The 16,659-nt window shown below is 42.6% G+C and overlaps 1 protein-coding gene across 2 annotated transcripts in view; it reads left to right on the top strand.

Annotated features, from left to right (window-relative positions):
- Positions 1-16,659, top strand: part of LOC118212884 (anthrax toxin receptor 1-like) — a 53,925-nt gene that overhangs the window by 15,416 nt on the left and 21,850 nt on the right. For both annotated transcript variants that reach the window (XR_004762329.1, XM_035391324.1), the window contains exons 2-13: positions 6,229-6,300; positions 6,494-6,565; positions 7,511-7,592; positions 7,795-7,828; positions 8,006-8,085; positions 8,832-8,900; positions 9,186-9,266; positions 10,252-10,312; positions 11,004-11,102; positions 14,989-15,058; positions 15,501-15,579; positions 16,079-16,174. Coding sequence is in view for 1 of the 2 variants with exons in the window: in XM_035391324.1 (XP_035247215.1) it covers positions 6,229-6,300; positions 6,494-6,565; positions 7,511-7,592; positions 7,795-7,828; positions 8,006-8,085; positions 8,832-8,900; positions 9,186-9,266; positions 10,252-10,312; positions 11,004-11,102; positions 14,989-15,058; positions 15,501-15,579; positions 16,079-16,174 (895 nt within the window). In the remaining variant the exon portion in view is untranslated. The remainder of the gene's footprint in view (positions 1-6,228; positions 6,301-6,493; positions 6,566-7,510; positions 7,593-7,794; positions 7,829-8,005; positions 8,086-8,831; positions 8,901-9,185; positions 9,267-10,251; positions 10,313-11,003; positions 11,103-14,988; positions 15,059-15,500; positions 15,580-16,078; positions 16,175-16,659) is intronic.

The following is a 16,659-nucleotide window of genomic DNA, read 5'->3' as shown; positions in this document are numbered from 1 at the left end:
CTGCCCGCATTGTGCTGCTCCTCTCCTCCATCCACACTCATCCTGGGTACCTTTATAGTCCATCATGCCAGTCTGAATTGCAGTTGTTTTTAAATGCAGCCCCATTGCTGTCAGTAAATTTTATAGTTTCAAAGTTTTTATGTTTAAAATTATGTGCGACAATCCTATACTCTGTGTATATATTCTATGCTATCTACTGCCCCCCTAAACCAAACCCTGTGTTCTTGTCTGGATTTACAAAACTGTTATCTTCTGTTGTTCTAGATTATTATTAAGTTTGTTCAGGTGCTTTTGGTTGGTGACGTCCACATAGATGACACTTTAAATAGCACTGCAGCTGAATTTTTAAACATTACTGAGTCCTTTAATTTGGTTCAGCATGAGCCTGGCTCAAATCACACCTTGGCCTGATATTTAGTCTTGGCCTGGTGTTTAGTCTGGGCCTGGTGTTTAGTCTAGGCCTGGTGTTTAGTCTTGGCCTGGTGTTTAGTCTGGGCCTGGGTTTAAATAGCATTGCTATGAAAGACCTCTTTGTCTCTGATCATCAGTGTGTCATGTTGGACACTGTTTTCATGCTGCTGCTTAACCTCCAAAGTGTTCTGTGTTCTTAATAAACATATGGCCTGAAAGTTTTCCTCCTTTTTATGAAAACTTGTGACAGCATACCCAGTCATTCAAATACTAATGGCCTTTTAAAGGGGAATTATACTTTAAAACACATATGGGCCTATTTTATTTCTAATTTTCTTCTAATTAATGTGTCGACCTTCATTTTTCGATTAGTTATCTCGTTTAGTTAATATTTTACGATGTTTTGTTGCTTACCTTTACAAATTCAGGAAGTAGACCTAGGCGGCATATCATTGCGCGACTTCAACGCTATGCTTTTCTTCGAAGGAGAAGAAAAAACCAGCAACCGTACTACTATGTGGACTTGCGCTAAAAAAAAATAGGTCCTTGTTTCTAACATTAGACATTTAAAACTAAATAACTAATCGAAAAATGAAGGTTGACACATTCATTAGAAGGACAATATAAACAAAATAAGCCCATATGTGTTTGAAAGTGCGATTCCCCTTTAAGTTATTTTAATCAGTTATGCTGATAGTTAGTTATGAAATCAGTTATCTCTTTTAGATACTATTGCTTATTTTAAAACCTAGTTAAAGTCAACTACTCTCATTACATTACATTACATTACAGGCATTTAGCAGACGCTCTTATCCAGAGCGACTTACACAACTTTTACATAGCACTTTGCATTGTATCCATTTATACAGCTGGATATATACTGAAGCAATGCAGGTTAAGTACCTTGCTCAAGGGTACAACGGCAGTGTCCTTACCCGGGAATCGAACCTGAGACCTTTCGGTTACAAGCGCAGTTCCTTACCCACTGTGCCACACTCCGTCCCTCTCCTGCGCAAAAAAAATGGGCCAAGCCCAAATGGCAAAATATTATGCTTTTAATGGTCTTAACAACAAAGCATTGGTCAGAAAATTAGCAAGAATTAAACAAATGCACTCCTGAGACCTCCTGTGCCACCATTTGCTCATTTGCTTTTGCTGCAGTGAACTGTTTGGGGAAAAGCTAGAAACAGGGCAATTCACTTATACAGTAGACAAATTAACATGTCAAATAAGAGTCATGTTTTGTCTTTGGTTGCATATCATTTGCATGCCATAACTTCCTGATGTCTTTGACCTATCAACATCATCAGAGTCTGGATATCTTATCTTCAGGTTGTCCTACAAGCGATACAAAAACTCTTTGCATTTGAATGGATCTCTATGGGAATTGGGGGTGGGTCTAGATTCAGCTGTAAATTATGCTGATACAGTATGGAACACATTTGTTGGCTAAATAAAAGTCATCAAAAGTCCAAGGTATCAAATGAGCATTTCTCCTGATTAATTTTCCAGTTGAACTCAATGGAAAAAATATTCAGGAGAAACGATGCTTGTAGTATCTACTGCATATCTGGCAGCATCACGGTGCTTTGAGGCTCATTTGATACCTTGGACATGCATATGCATATATATAAATAAAATGTATTATTATTATCATTTTTTAAATAGAGCATTGCCTTGCCTTGTTTAATTATTTATCAACAGCCTCTGATAAAATTAGTCCCAATATTCTTCTGGGTAAGCTGGACAATTTGTTCTGATAGTACTGATAGTGGTTCGGGGTCTACCTTAAAGGCAGAATCCAAGCAATAGTGACAGAGGGGCATCAGTCTAGTTTTCTTGAGGTATCAAAGAGGTCCCCCAGGGTTCTATGTTGGGGTCTTTGCTTTTGTTTTATACATAAGTGAGCTGGGCTCGCTGATTGCAAATAGTTCTGTTCATTACTGTACGGATGATAGCATCATTTACACTTCAGCACCCTCAGTTGATAAAGCTTTTAGAAATTTACAAGCCGACTTTCAGGCCATTCAGAATGTCTATCAGGTCTTAAACTTGTGTTTTACCCAGCAAAACAAATGACATGCTCTTTAGTAGATATGCTTTTTAGTAAAGGGAAACATCACTGAAATTGTAATATTTATACAATGGGTGGGTTTGAAATTCAGAGAGCCCAGTGTTAAGTATTTGGGTATCTGGTTAGATGAAGATTTATCCTCTAAAACATGATGTTACTGCCAATTATGCATCCAGCTGTGCATGTTCTCCGATTTGAGAAGTTCTACATCTGCAAGCCCTACCCATCCCTCTCCTCACAAAAATGAGCGTCATGCTCAGAAATGTCTCGAACACATCTTAGAAGAAGAAATTCCGGCAGAGGAGCATGGATTCGGCAATTGTGTGCAAAGACAGAGCCATGTGTGCAATTACCAGTGCATCATAGAATGGTTATTTTATAATGTTTTCAAGGTAAAACTCCTGCATAGTATACCTTTAAGGAAAAAAGCAGACATCATTCATAGCTTAGATTATCCTGAAATCTGCAATGGAGTCAAAAAAAATAGCATTACACCAGCATTGCTCATATCAAAAGGTGTTGCAAGGGTGACACAGTTTGACTCCTACCTAGCTACTTCGGTAGCTAAATTTTTGAAGATACCACTAGCTGGGAAGCACAAAGTCCAGGTATACTAGTGTTCCAGCAGAAATAATGCAAGCTCCGCGTCCGTCTTCACCTCCCCCTGCTCCCGAAGCTCTCGCCACCTTCTGAATTGAGCTTTGATATTTATTGTAGTATTAGAGCTAGCTGTATCTAATTTTCTTTTCTTCTTTTTGACATTAGATAGCACCATTGATGCAGGAGCAGGTCATTTGTCCATCTCTGGCGAAACTGTTACGTTCTTTCTCAAGTTACTACCTATGTGTACTGTTATGTCAATGTGCTAGGTCAAACTCATCGTTAATTGGCTAATAAAATGAACCGGCCAATCTCCTTGTTTGGTTCACCTTGTAAACCACTTTGTTTGAAAAACAAAAACTCAGGCTGATTTCCTGGTTTTAGAACACAGACTCTGAGGGTATAAAAATCTGGTACTGGATTTCTCTTACTGCTGCTCTTTCTGTGATTGCTGCCAATTAAGCATGACTGTTCCCTGACGTCTTTTGAAAAACTTACCCAATGCAGTTTTAAATTAAGGCAGGAGGGGGCCTTAATCTAGAACAGGTAAAACAGAATACTCTCTGGCTTTCATGAACAAGAAAATTAAAAACTAATCAGGAATCAGGAGTGGGACATTTCCTCAAAAACCCTAAAATGGATGTAGACAAGTTTTTTTTTTTGTTGTCTCATTAGAATTGGATTGAGACCAACCAACCAATCAATATTAGGTAAATTATATGAAAGCCAAAATCATAACATTTAAATAAATCATGATTCTGTATCAAAATTACAGAAAGTAGAGATTTTGAATGTGTCTATGAAAAACCATTTTCCTTCCTTTGAATGATGAAAATCCTGGAATAAACTGGATTTAAACTTTGTTAGACTCCGATGGTCAAAATTCACTAACAAGATTAAAAAATACAAAGTTTAAAAATAGTTAATTTTTTAATTAATTCAAGTTGGGGGGTCAGTGTTGGACACATTTGCATCCTTATATAACTGGTTGTATAATGCCATAATTTTCTAAAATAACTACGTTTGTGCTGAACAATGTTTGCACATTTTGTTTCAGTACTGATGATAAGTGGACGTTTCACACTCTGTCCTACTTTCTTTTTTTAACCTCTTAGCGCACAGCCCCTAGTGGTCAGCACGCTAAATTACTAAACTCAGACATTCGGTGCTACTGCAACCAAAGTATGAGTTAATAACAGAAACACATTGTTTTAGTTTCATTAGTAGATGATACACGACAACTATGCTGAATACGGAGTTTCGCAGTGCCACCAGTGTCGCTCTGGTCGTTCATTTAACACGCATCCCCTCCCTGCAGTCTCATCTACAAAACACCCCCCACCCTTGACATAATGGACAATATTGCCTATCTTGGCATTCATAAAAATATTCTTTCACTACAAAAAAAAAAATCGTATTCCATCATAGCAACAAGATAAACCCGACAATAGCCCTAAGATATACCTATACAGCAGTGAAAACCCTGCTCACTGAATAACGAAATAAACAAGAAAAAGTTTTTAAAAATGATACCATGTAATTCTACAGTCAATATCTGGGACTAAATATTGAATAAATGTACAACCTTACCATTGGTTTTACGCGTAGAGATGTCCCTTTTGAGACTGAATGGTCATACATTGTCTTGGACAATCCGTTTGTGAAATATACGCGCATTTGGGATGCCTGGGTATCTTCCAAAATAGCTGTGAGTAATACCACACGTGTTGTTTACGGCGTTGTCGCCCTTTTTAGTACAGTCTGGCTTGATTAATAATTCATTTATTTAGTAGGTGAGAGTATAAGCTTTCTAACAATGTATAACATTTTCTTATCATCGCATTCAATTACGCATTCACTCTGTGGTAGCAGTAAAACAAAGACGCTGCTAACAAAACATTTGTCAACTATTTTTATGAATTTCTTGGAAAATATTATTATTATTGAGGACTTCTGAGCATAGCTAAGCCATATGCTTGCTGACAGACCGAGCTGACATTTTCTGGTGTAAGACAGGAGCGGATAGAACTATATCATTGATTTCCTGTCTCTGTCTCTATCTACTGAAAACAGATAAGATTTCATCATTGCTATGTAAGTATTACTGCTGAAAATACTTCGGTTATATATATTATTTTTGAAATTGAGTGTCTTTAAATAGGTTAGTGGTATTATATAATGTGGATATTTCACACTGTAATGTAAGCTTAGTGTAATAGTTTTTGTGAGCATGCAACAGTGATGACGTGAGAGTTGGAGCATTGCCAAAACGTGGTGGATGGTTGAAAATTCTTTTCATGTCGTCCCATCCCCATACAAGAAAACATATGAGAGTACAGAGTATAGAAATACAAACAAGAGATCATTATTACACATTTAGGTACTGTACCGCATTGTGTGACAATATTTTTACACTATTTTTTAACCTGATAGTAATGTTCCATCTTAAAACTTCATAAGGGACTCATTTATATGTTTTATAATGGACAAAAAGCATTTGATTCATTTTTGGAGAGATTTTGGATATTTGGACAGTGGTCTAAAATATCTAGGGGTCCAGAAACATATCCAAAAACTGATGGAAAGCTTGTAATTGCCACTTGAAAATGATGCAACAGTGAGTTTCTTGAGACAAAACAGTTGATTTGCAGTGAAATACGTGAATATTTTGTGATTTACAGCAATGCATCATTTAGACATTTTGGATAGATTTGGAGACGCTGGGTACACTGCTTAGTTTTTGCTTCATACATCTATAGTAGTTCTACATATCCACCCTTAGATTTTATGAACTTGTGGTCAAGAAGTTTTTGATCCAGCACATGTATAGTTTAACCTGCTGTATATATGCAATCTCTCACTCAGTATTTCACTGCAAACTAAAAAAGTGCAAATTCATTTTTGATTTTTTGTCTGCATTTGTGGCACTTTATTTCTTCCAAAATTATGACTATAAATAAATCTGCAGTAGTATTGTAAATTGTACAAATGTCTTGCTTCATTTAAGCCATTTTTCAAGTCTCTGTGATGTTCACATCTGGAGTTATAAAGCTTTAAATAGGGTACCCCCTAAATGGGCAAGGATTGGCCAGATTTGGCATGTGCGCTAAGGGGTTAACCAAGTGTCACCTTTCTCTTTGCAGGTCTGGCAGTGTTCAGAACCACTGGGATGAAATATATTACTTTGTCAACCATTTGGCACATAGATTCATAAGGTAAGGGGAATCAAAAATCCTGGCCAATATAAAAATCCCCCCCCCCCCCCCCCAAATAGAAGAATAATGGGTAAGGGTGAGTGTAAGTGTATTTTCATCCAAATTGTCCAAACGGCTTAAGAAAGTATTTATTGCCAGTGGAAGAAGGCATGCGAATGTGGAGCTGCTGTGTGATGGCTTGTGTTCCTCCCAGCCCACAGCTGCGCATGTCCTTCATCGTGTTCTCCACCCAGGGCCGGATCCTGATGAAGCTGACTGAGGACAGGTGAGGACTAGGCCTGCAAGAGTGCACTCTGCAAAAAGGACAAGTGCTTTGTGACCCATGTCTTTTAAGAGAAAACAAATTACCACTGAAACAACAACATGCATCTTGTCATCACAGTATTTTTTGGGGTTGCTGGACAGGCTGGTTGTGGTCATTCAAACACTAATGCATTTTTAAGAACATATTACCTTAAAACAATTAAGTGACAAATATATAATCTAAACAAAGTGGAAATGCAGGAGAAATGAACTTCTGCACCAAAATGATTATCCCAGGGTTAAGGGGTTAAAGAACACGTCTCGACGCATTATTGTTGAAATTGTCCACATGTGAACAGCTGGTATATTACTGTAAAATCTCAAACGTAGCCTGCAGGTATGTTATTGTGTCAGAGAAACGTGAGCTCCAGATCCTGTACACAGAACACTCTCTGGCTTTGAAAGGAGAAGCTATTTTCAACCATTTTGTGTTTCCCTCCTGTTCCATTCCATTATGTGTGTTCCGGCACCACCACTAGCCCGCACTGCTTAGATATCCTCCAGTGATGCAAACACTGCACCAGCATGGAATGGAATGTTTTTCCCAGTGCTTCGGAGGGTGGAATTGGACACTGTTTTACACATAATGCCTGAATCCCAACAGTTTTGGAAAATTCACAAACTTCAAAACTCCATTCTGTCGCCGCATTAGGGCTCTTACTGTCACTTAGGGCTTGAGGGCAGAAATACTTTTTTCTCTTCCAATGTATGTATCTGATCTCATTTTCTTCATTTGTCTGTCCACTTGTTTGTGTGTCTGTCCATCTGTATGTGTGTCTGACCATCTATATGTGTCCGTCCACCTGTTTGTGTGTCGATCCATGTGTATGTGTGTCTGTCCATCTATATGTGTGTCTGTCCATCTATCCACCTGCCCATATGTCCATCTCTCTGTCTGCCTGTGTAGGGAACAGATTCGCATGGGGCTGCATGAACTCCAGACGGTGCAACCGGGAGGAGACACATTCATGGACAAGGGTCTCCAGAAGGTGAGGTGCCCAGTGGCACTGCCTTGGCTTTCAAAATGGACAATGGAAACTTGTTTTTTGAGGTGGAAATGGTCACCATTCTGGATCAGGTTACAGAGTGAGCAAGGAGCCAAAATGATATCATTGCCAGAAACTGACATCAGCGCATGGAAAGGCTTAGAAAAGTCTCTTAGTCTCTAAATCCCTCTTTTTCTTCCTTCAGGCCAGTGAGCAGATATACTATGGGAACACAGATGGTAAGCAGGTGTATCAGCACCGGAAGTATTTGTTAAATTCTACTTTTGGTGGGCTCATTGCATAAGGTCAATGTTTGGATTCTTTCTTTGCGGTGCAGAGCATAAGCCAGACAGCACATGCAGTATTTGTTGAGGCAAGCAGGCTCTGTTTACTCTGGTCTGTTCCCATGGATACAGGGTACCGCACAGCAAGCGTCATCATTGCTCTGACAGATGGAGAGCTTCGCGTGGATCAGTTCGACCTGGCAGAGAGAGAGGTAGTGCCCATGAATGTCAACATGTGAACATGTCAATACCTGCCATCCCAACAAGTTATGACTTGGTGGAGCGGCTTGCCCCAAACCTATATAGCACTGAAAGTTTGGCACTTTACAGGGTTCACTACAGAAATAACCACAATGAACACATTCTCCGTTTTAAGGACTCTCAGCCCTTAAAACATTAATTTCTGTACCCTCTGACACCATTTCAACAGACATAATTCACAAACAACTGTATCTTCCTGGCTTACTGGCACATCTGCTTCCCATACCGCTTTCTCCTGAAGAAGTGCTGAATAAGCAAACGGAACCAGGCTCCATGGCGATTGACAGACCAGCCGGAGCTCTACAGAATAGGCTCCTTTGTTTTTAATCAATGAAATAAATTTGTTATTGACTTGACTAAGTGTAACTCAAGTTCTTCATTAGCTTGTTGATTACTCGATTATTAGTTACTTGCATATTTTGTTGTGACAAAATCATTAACCAAACATACAACTGCTTCATGAGCTGTTGACACAGATCACTGTCTGCCATTGTAGTGCAGTAGTCTTGCTTTTATCTTCAAGCACCAGATAACAGAATTTCAGCTTTCTTTCAGGGAGCTTACAGTCAGACGGTAGAGGTTGTGCATGACTTTGTATTACACTTACACAGATTTCCTTTGACTGTTATTCAAACAATGGTTTGCTCTACCTTTTAAACTTCTCAGTTGAAATAAAAATATTTGTGTGTGCTTCCAGGCCAGCCGGGCCCGCCAGCTGGGAGCTATTGTTTACTGTGTGGGAGTGAAGGACTTCAATGAAACGCAGGTGGACCACCTTTGGAACTCAAGTTACAATTATATTTTAGACAAACCCTTTTTTGACATTAAATTGTGTTGTTTACCATTGAACTTAACTTAATTTTAACATGTCCCCTGTAAATGACAGAGAGATTTTAATGCGACCCAGGTATACCATTCAAGGTCTGGCCTACTGTGTGAGAATCTTATGGTCTAGTCAGGGTGTCTGTTTGGTAGAAGCTGAAAACTTGGCCCTTCCAATAGTATACATTTGGGGTTTCTGTACAGTTGTTTCCTCTTTCTCTCTCATCAGCTGGCGACAATTGCAGACAGCAAAGATCATGTCTTCCCTGTGAACGATGGCTTTGAGGCCCTACAAGGGATCATTGGTTCGGTGAGAGGAGTGTCCAACCTGGGACAAGAAGAGGGGCCTATTTTAGGAGTGTGGAGAGGCTTGGGTTGGGAGAGTGGGAGGGGCCTGGTTTGGGAGAGTGGGAGTGGCTTAGGTTGGGAGAGTGGGAGGGGCCTGATTTGGGAGTGTAGGAGGGGCCTGGGTTGTGAGAGTGGGAGGGGCCTGGTTTGGGAGATTGAGAGGGGCCTGGTTTTGGAGAGTGGGTGGGGCCTGGTTTGGGAAAATGGGAGAGGCCTGGGCTAGGAGAGTGGTAGGGGCCTGGTTTGGGAGATTGGGAGGGGCCTGATTTGGGAGAGTGGGAGGAGCCTGGATTGGAAGAGTGGGAGAAGCTTGGTTTGGGAGAGTGGAAGGGGCTTGGTTTGAGAGAGTGGTATGGTCCTGGGTTGGGAGAGTGGGAGGGGCTTGGTTTGGGAGAGTGGAAGAGGACATTGAACAGTTTTAGACAGCAGTGGAGGGCAGACCTGTGAGAGGGACACTGTAACAAAAGAAACAAAATCTGAAAATAGAAAAGATGGACAGAAAGTTTTGTCTATGATGGTGAGAATCTGCGTTAGTTGTGGGATAGAACAGTGATGGAACAGTGATTATTGCCATTCCTTACCACTGCACAAAGTGTGATGGATCAAAATTTGATTGAGTTTCTGTAAAATGACTGCTTCTGTACTAAATACAGTGACCCCAGCAGTGACATTGTACACATAGCAGGAGATCTCATTATGGGGTTCTGCCTGTTTGAGATGTCAGGGGTTGGGAAGCTATGACTGCAAAGGAAGCGATCACAAAAACAGAGTGATAACATGCCTGGGGCCTGTCTCTCCTCCTCTTCCCTCCCACCCCTCCCGACTCCTCCCCTCCCCTCCCCACCCCTCCTGACTCCTTCCCTCCCCTCTCCTCCCCTCCACTCCCCACTCCTCCCCTCCCATGCCTCCCCTCCACTCCGTTCCCCTCTCCACTCCTCACCCTGCAGATCCTGAAGAGGTCCTGCATTGAGATCCTAGCTGTGGAACCTTCCTCCATCTGTGCAAGAGGTCAGTCAGGCTTTATGCTCTGAAACCTTCCTCTATCTGTGCAGGAGGTCAGTCAGGCTTTACACTTTCAAAAGATCCTCCATCTGTGCATGAGGTCAGTCAGGCTTTATGCTCTGAAACCTTCCTCCATCTGTGCAGGAGGTCAGTCAGGCTTTACACTTTCAAAACTCCCTCCATCTGTGCAGGAGGTGAGGCAGGCTTTACACTCTGAAACCTTCCTCCATCTGTGCAGGAGGTGAGTCAGGCACCTCCATCTGTGCAGGAGGTGAATCAGGCACCTCCATCTGTGCAGGAGGTGAGGCAGGCTTTACACTCTGAAACCTTCCTCCATCTGTGCAGGAGGTGAGTCAGGCTTTACGCTCTCAAATCTTCCTCCATCTGTGCAGGAGGTGAATCAGGCACCTCCATCTGTGCAGGAGGTCAGTCAGGCTTTACACTCTGAAATTTTCCTCCATCTGTGCAGGAGGTGAGTCAGGCATCTCCCTCTTCCCCACTCCCTCCCTCTCCCTCCCTATTCCCCCCTCTCCCTCCCTCTTCCCCTGACTCCCTCTCTCTCCCTCCCTCTCTGTGTTCTTACATGGTGCTGTTATAGTTATGCTGTGTATTTTCTCTTCCTCCCTCTCTGTGTTCTTACATGGCACTGTTATAGTTATGCTGTGTATTTTCTCTCCCTCTCACTCTCTCGTCTCAGAGACCTTCCAGGTGGTCGTCAGGGGAAATGGTTTCCTCCACGCTCGCAACGCCGACCTGGTCCTCTGCAGCTTCCGCATAAACGACTCCCTGACTTTAAGTAAAGAAAGTTCCTGCATATGGACAGAGTAGCAGTCAGACTCACTCCTACATGCGGATAGCACTCAGACTCACTCCTACATGCGGATAATAGTCAGACTCACTCCTGCATGCAGATAGCAGTCAGACTCACTCCTGAATGCAGATAGCAGTCAGACTCAGTCCTACATGCAGATAATAGTCAGACTCACTCCTGCATGCGGATCTCACTCAGACTCTCTCCTGCATGCGGATAGCACTCAGACTCACTCCTACATGCAGATAGCAGTCAGACTCACTCCTGCATTCAGATAGCAGTCAGACTCACCCCTGCATGCAGACAGCACTCAGACTCACTCCTACATGCGGATAGCAGTCAGACTCACTCCTGCATGCGGATCGCAGTCAGACTCACCCCTACATGCGGATAGCAGTCAGACTCACTCCTGCATGCAGATAGCAGTCAGACTCACTCCTACATGCGGATAATAGTCAGACTCACTCCTGCATGCGGATCTCACTCAGACTCTCTCCTGCATGCGGATAGCAGTCAGACTCACTCCTGCATGCGGATAGCAGTCAGACTCACTCCTACATGCGGATAATAGTCAGACTCACTCCTGCATGCAGATAGCAGTCAGACTCACTCCTACATGCGGATAATAGTCAGACTCACTCCTGCATGCAGATAGCAGTCAGACTCACTCCTACATGCGGATAATAGTCAGACTCACTCCTGCATGCAGATAGCAGTCAGACTCACTCCTGCATGCAGATAGCAGTCAGACTCACTCCTACATGCGGATAATAGTCAGACTCACTCCTGCATGCAGACAGCAGACAGACTCACTCCTGCATGTGGATAGTGCTCAGACTCACTCCTGCATGTGGATAGCAGTCAGACACACTCCTGCATGTGGACAGCAGACAAACTCACTCCTGCATGCGGATAGAGCTCAGACTCACTCCTGCATGTGGACAGCAGACAGAGTAGCAGTCAGACCCACCCATGCATGCAGATAGCAGTCAGACTCACTCCTGCATGCGGATAGCAGTCAGACTCACTCCTGCATGCAGATAGCGTTCTAAATGAGTGCATTAATGGACCACATATCATGTGCAGTGACTCCTCAGCTGAGTGCCAGTACGGTGGCACAGTCTTCCATGAGCTGTTCCCATGGATATTTAGATCTCCCAGCAGGGTCATTGGGATGCCATCTTTAGGAAGGGAGGTGAGCAGGGCATCAATGAAACTTCCCAGAAGACTTGGTGGCAATGAAACATTTTGTTGGATAAGTGATAGCTCTGGCATGATATTCGAAAGAAGAAATAGAGAGATGAAAGAGAGGGTTGACAGAAAATATTGAGAAATGGGTGTTCAATAAACCAGTTCCACCACCTCAGTCCAACAGTCAGCGGGAGTTAGAGGAGCAGGTGATTCATGTCACAGTGAGGGAAAGGGAGGGTGAGGAGAGAGGGGTGGGCTGAGATGAAGGCCACCTTCTGTGGTTCTTCTGGTGAGAGACATCTACAATAGCATCCTTAAGGTTTGGAAGCTCCCAGAGCTTAAATACCTGCCACGAACCATAATACAAAACTGCACCATACATTTCATTATCAGTACTACATTGCCAAATCTACAACGTAATCTACACCATGCCCAAATATACATATTTCACAGGCTAAACAAAATGTGAAAATGTAGCCACAGGATACAGCCAAGTACATGTCTTTACCAGAAACAAAAGCTGAGCTCCAGATTACTCCCTCTCTCTGCGCTAACGGCTGATGTTCTCATTGACAGTTCAGACTGGTTCAGTGGTCAGCCACAGTATGCTGGTGTGGAGGGTTTTTGGCTTTGAACCACAGTGTGGGGCTCCAGGGTTCCTCCTCCACGCATGGGTAAACTGGTCACAGCAGGATGGTGGTTTCAGTGGGTAAATGGGTCACAGCAGGGTGGCGGTTTCAGTGGGGAAATGGGTCATAGTAGGATGGTGGTTAGAGTGGGTAAATGGGTCACAGCAGGATGGTGGTTTCAGTGGGTAAATGGGTCATAGCAGGATGGTGGTTTCAGTGGGGAAATGGGTCACAGTAGGATGGTGGTTTCAGTGGGGAAATGGGTCACAGTAGAATGGTGGTTTCAGTGGGTAAACTGGTCACAGCAGGATGGTGGTTTCAGTGGGGAAATGGGTCACAGCAGGATGGTGGTTTCAGTGGGTAAATGGGTCATAGCAGGATGGTGGTTTCAGTGGGTAAATTGGTCACAGCAGGATGGTGGTTTCAGTGGGGAAATGGGTCACAGTAGGATGGTGGTTTCAGTGGAGAAATGGGTCACAGTAGGATGGTGGTTTCAGTGGGTAAACTGGTCACAGCAGGATGGTGGTTTCAGTGGGTAAATGGGTCATAGCAGGATGGTGGTTTCAGTGGGTAAACTGGTCACAGCAGGATGGTGGTTTCAGTGGGTAAATGGGTCATAGCAGGATGGTGGTTTCAGTGGGTAAACTGGTCACAGCAGGATGGTGGTTTCAGTGGGGAAATGGGTCACAGTAGGATGGTGGTTTCAGTGGGGAAATGGGTCACAGTAGGATGGTGGTTTCAGTGGGTAAACTGGTCATAGTAGGATGGCGGTTTCAGTGGGTAAACTGGTCATCGCAGGATGGCGGTTTCAGTGGGTAAATGGGTCACAGTAGGATGGTGGTTTCAGTGGGTCAGCGGGTCACAGTAGGATGGTGGTTTCAGTGGGTAAAAGAGTCATAACAGGATGGTGGTTTCAGTGGGTAAACGGGTCACGTATGGAAATCTATGGAAACCTATGCAATCCTATCCAAATCTGTCGGTAGTTTCAGCCCTGCCAAATCAGGTGTTTCTATGTGCAATTGAACAGTTTGGCCCATTTATTTATTTTTGAGTCCCAATAGTGTGATATATGCGACCCAATAGTTGCCTTGATATATAATCTTTGGAAGAGGTTAACAATAAGTAATCAATAGACTATCACTCCTTGGGTGTGTTAAAAAAATTTTTTACGCACCATTACCTGCCTTTCTAATCATTAACATACCTCTCAGAGGTGAATATTTAAGAGGTTGTCCTAATCAGAATGGGTTTTTTTTAAAGTTAATTTCTGGTGTGAAAAAGTGTGAAAAGCATTTTAAAACATTTAAATCGACAATTCTGGGAACATTGTTTCATATCAGTCTACTGTCCAAAAATCAAAATGGTAAAATAGGCACAGTGTGCCTGCATTTAATAGGACTACCACCTTTTGGGAATCTGAGTGCAGAATTCACAATGATGAAACAGCCGTCACATTGTACACAGCTTCCTACCTTTTCTTTTGCTTATTTTTTACACAAAGACATCATAAAATCAGGGGGTAAAAGTTAAAGTAAAATATAGTATTTAGGGTCATTTATGGCCAACAAAATGAAACTGAATAAAACACTATAATTCCAACTTGGTCAAGAGTAGGCCTACAGCAGCAATACCTCACCTGGGGATTGAACCGACAGCCACTTGAGTTACAAACTGTTTCTGAACCCTTATACTAATTCATTTTGGGTTAAAACATTGTCTACACGTTTAGTTTTTAATAAGGTAAATATCTGTACAGGGTTTTCTTATCATTGCCTCTCTTGAGTCGTGGTTCAGAAAGATAATGTGGTAATAAGGCACATATGTGTGGTGATACAGTATGCTATGCACTGGTTTGCTGATATGATCCAGCTATTCTGTTTTTACTGTGAAGAGAAAAACATTTTGATTGGTTCAAACAAGTCAGTTATATGGAAGTGATTGTTGCTCAAGGGGTCCCATCACTGCTGTAGGCTAGTTTTCATTGGTATCGGTAGATTAACTGTCTTCTCTCTCTCTCTCTCTTTCTCTTTGTCTTTCCCCGTGCCCTCCAGTGGAGAGGCCGTTGGTGGTGAAGGACACCTACCTACTTTGTCCTGCTCCAGTCATGCAGGAAGTAGGAACGTAGGTGACATTATTGTTCTCAGCATGTAAATCACACCTGACAACTCACAATCTGGCCTTCAGCTCCAGGAGTATTATTGGTCTTCTTTTCCCACCTGTTGGTTTATTCATTAATTAATGCAACTGATTGGTCAGAAATTCCAGGAACATGTGTCCCAGGTATAAATCAGTCTTTGATTAGAGGGGAAACAATGAAAACCAAGACTTCACCTGGCCTCGTGGCCCAGATTTTGGTACGCCTGCTACAAACCATAATACTCTGTATGCTGTGCCAAACATTCCATAGCCAACATTATATTCCATACAATATGTCCAAATATACAGTACATATTCCATATGTTCATAATATTAATAAAATGTGAAAATATACCAAATGTCTCTATCAGAAACAACAGATTTCAGTTTTTTTTGAGGATTTTTTTCTTTCTCTTCTCTTTCTCAGGTCTGCCACTCTACATGTCAGTATGAACAATGGCCTGAGCTTCATATCCAGCTCAGTCACCATCACCACAGTTGGCTGTGTAAGCTAAAATAATAATAAAAACTCCCATGATGCACCCCGTCCATGCATCACTTTATACCATCCTCCCAATTCAGTAAATTAATCAGATGGCCAGGCCCCTGTTTCCTGTGTCAATTCTGTTTCTTAATGACAGGAGGTTCTACTTTGTCTTAATAAAAATATGGTTAATCACATTACAAATGTCTTTCCCCAGTCACTATCTATCAGTCACTAAATCACTCTTTCTCCATCCCTATCTCCAATGTTTGTCCTTCCTGCATACTTTCACTCACACTCCTTTTCCACCCTCTCATTTGCAACTCTTTCTTTCTTCCCCTCCCCTTGCACTCTTCCCTAATCCCTCCACCTCCCCCCTCTGTTCATTACCATTTCTTCTCTTCCACCTCTCCCCTTTTCTCTGAATATTCTCTCTTCCTTCCCCCTTTCTCCATCTGTTGCTCCCATCCCCTTACCCCCCCCCCCCCCCCTTCTCCTTTTCCCTCTGTGGTTCTCCTCAGTCTGACGGGATGATCCTGGCCATAGCCCTGCTGGTCCTTCTACTTCTGTTGGTCCTGGCTGTGCTTTGGTGGTTTTGGCCTCTGTGCTGTACTGTGGTGAGTCTGCCACTACAATTACTCAAAGCAACAACGAGGGGAGTGTGCACAGAGCTAGGGGAAACTGCCACAGACACAGCCGTGATGGTTGGTACTATACAGTGTGCAGTTTGAGGAGGATGGTAAGACAAGCACAACTTTCTATTAAATTACACCCTTTCTTGCAACTGCACTTGTGTCTGCCTGAAGGTCCAGACTATGCTGGATCAGCACACAGGAAACAAATTCTGAAGGACTCAAAATGAGGTGATTTACTTCTCAAACTAAACCGGTACATCCTGTGTAGAATTTGCTCTGCTTTAGGGATGAAGAATAGAGTGTTTTAAGAGTGAAGCATAGAGCACTTTAGGGGTGCAGGATTGGTGAAGGATAGAGTGTTTTAGGGGTGACTGAAAGTGATTTAGGGGTGAAGGATAGAGTGTTTTAGGGGTGACTGAAAGTGATTTAGGGGTGAAGGATAGAGTGTTTTAGTGGTGAAAGACAGA

The sequence above is a fragment of the Anguilla anguilla genome, chromosome 14, assembly GCF_013347855.1.
Source record: "Anguilla anguilla isolate fAngAng1 chromosome 14, fAngAng1.pri, whole genome shotgun sequence".
Lineage (NCBI taxonomy): Eukaryota > Metazoa > Chordata > Actinopteri > Anguilliformes > Anguillidae > Anguilla > Anguilla anguilla.
The sequence above is the reverse complement of the archived record's forward strand: the minus strand, read 5'-3'. Positions and strand labels throughout refer to the sequence as shown.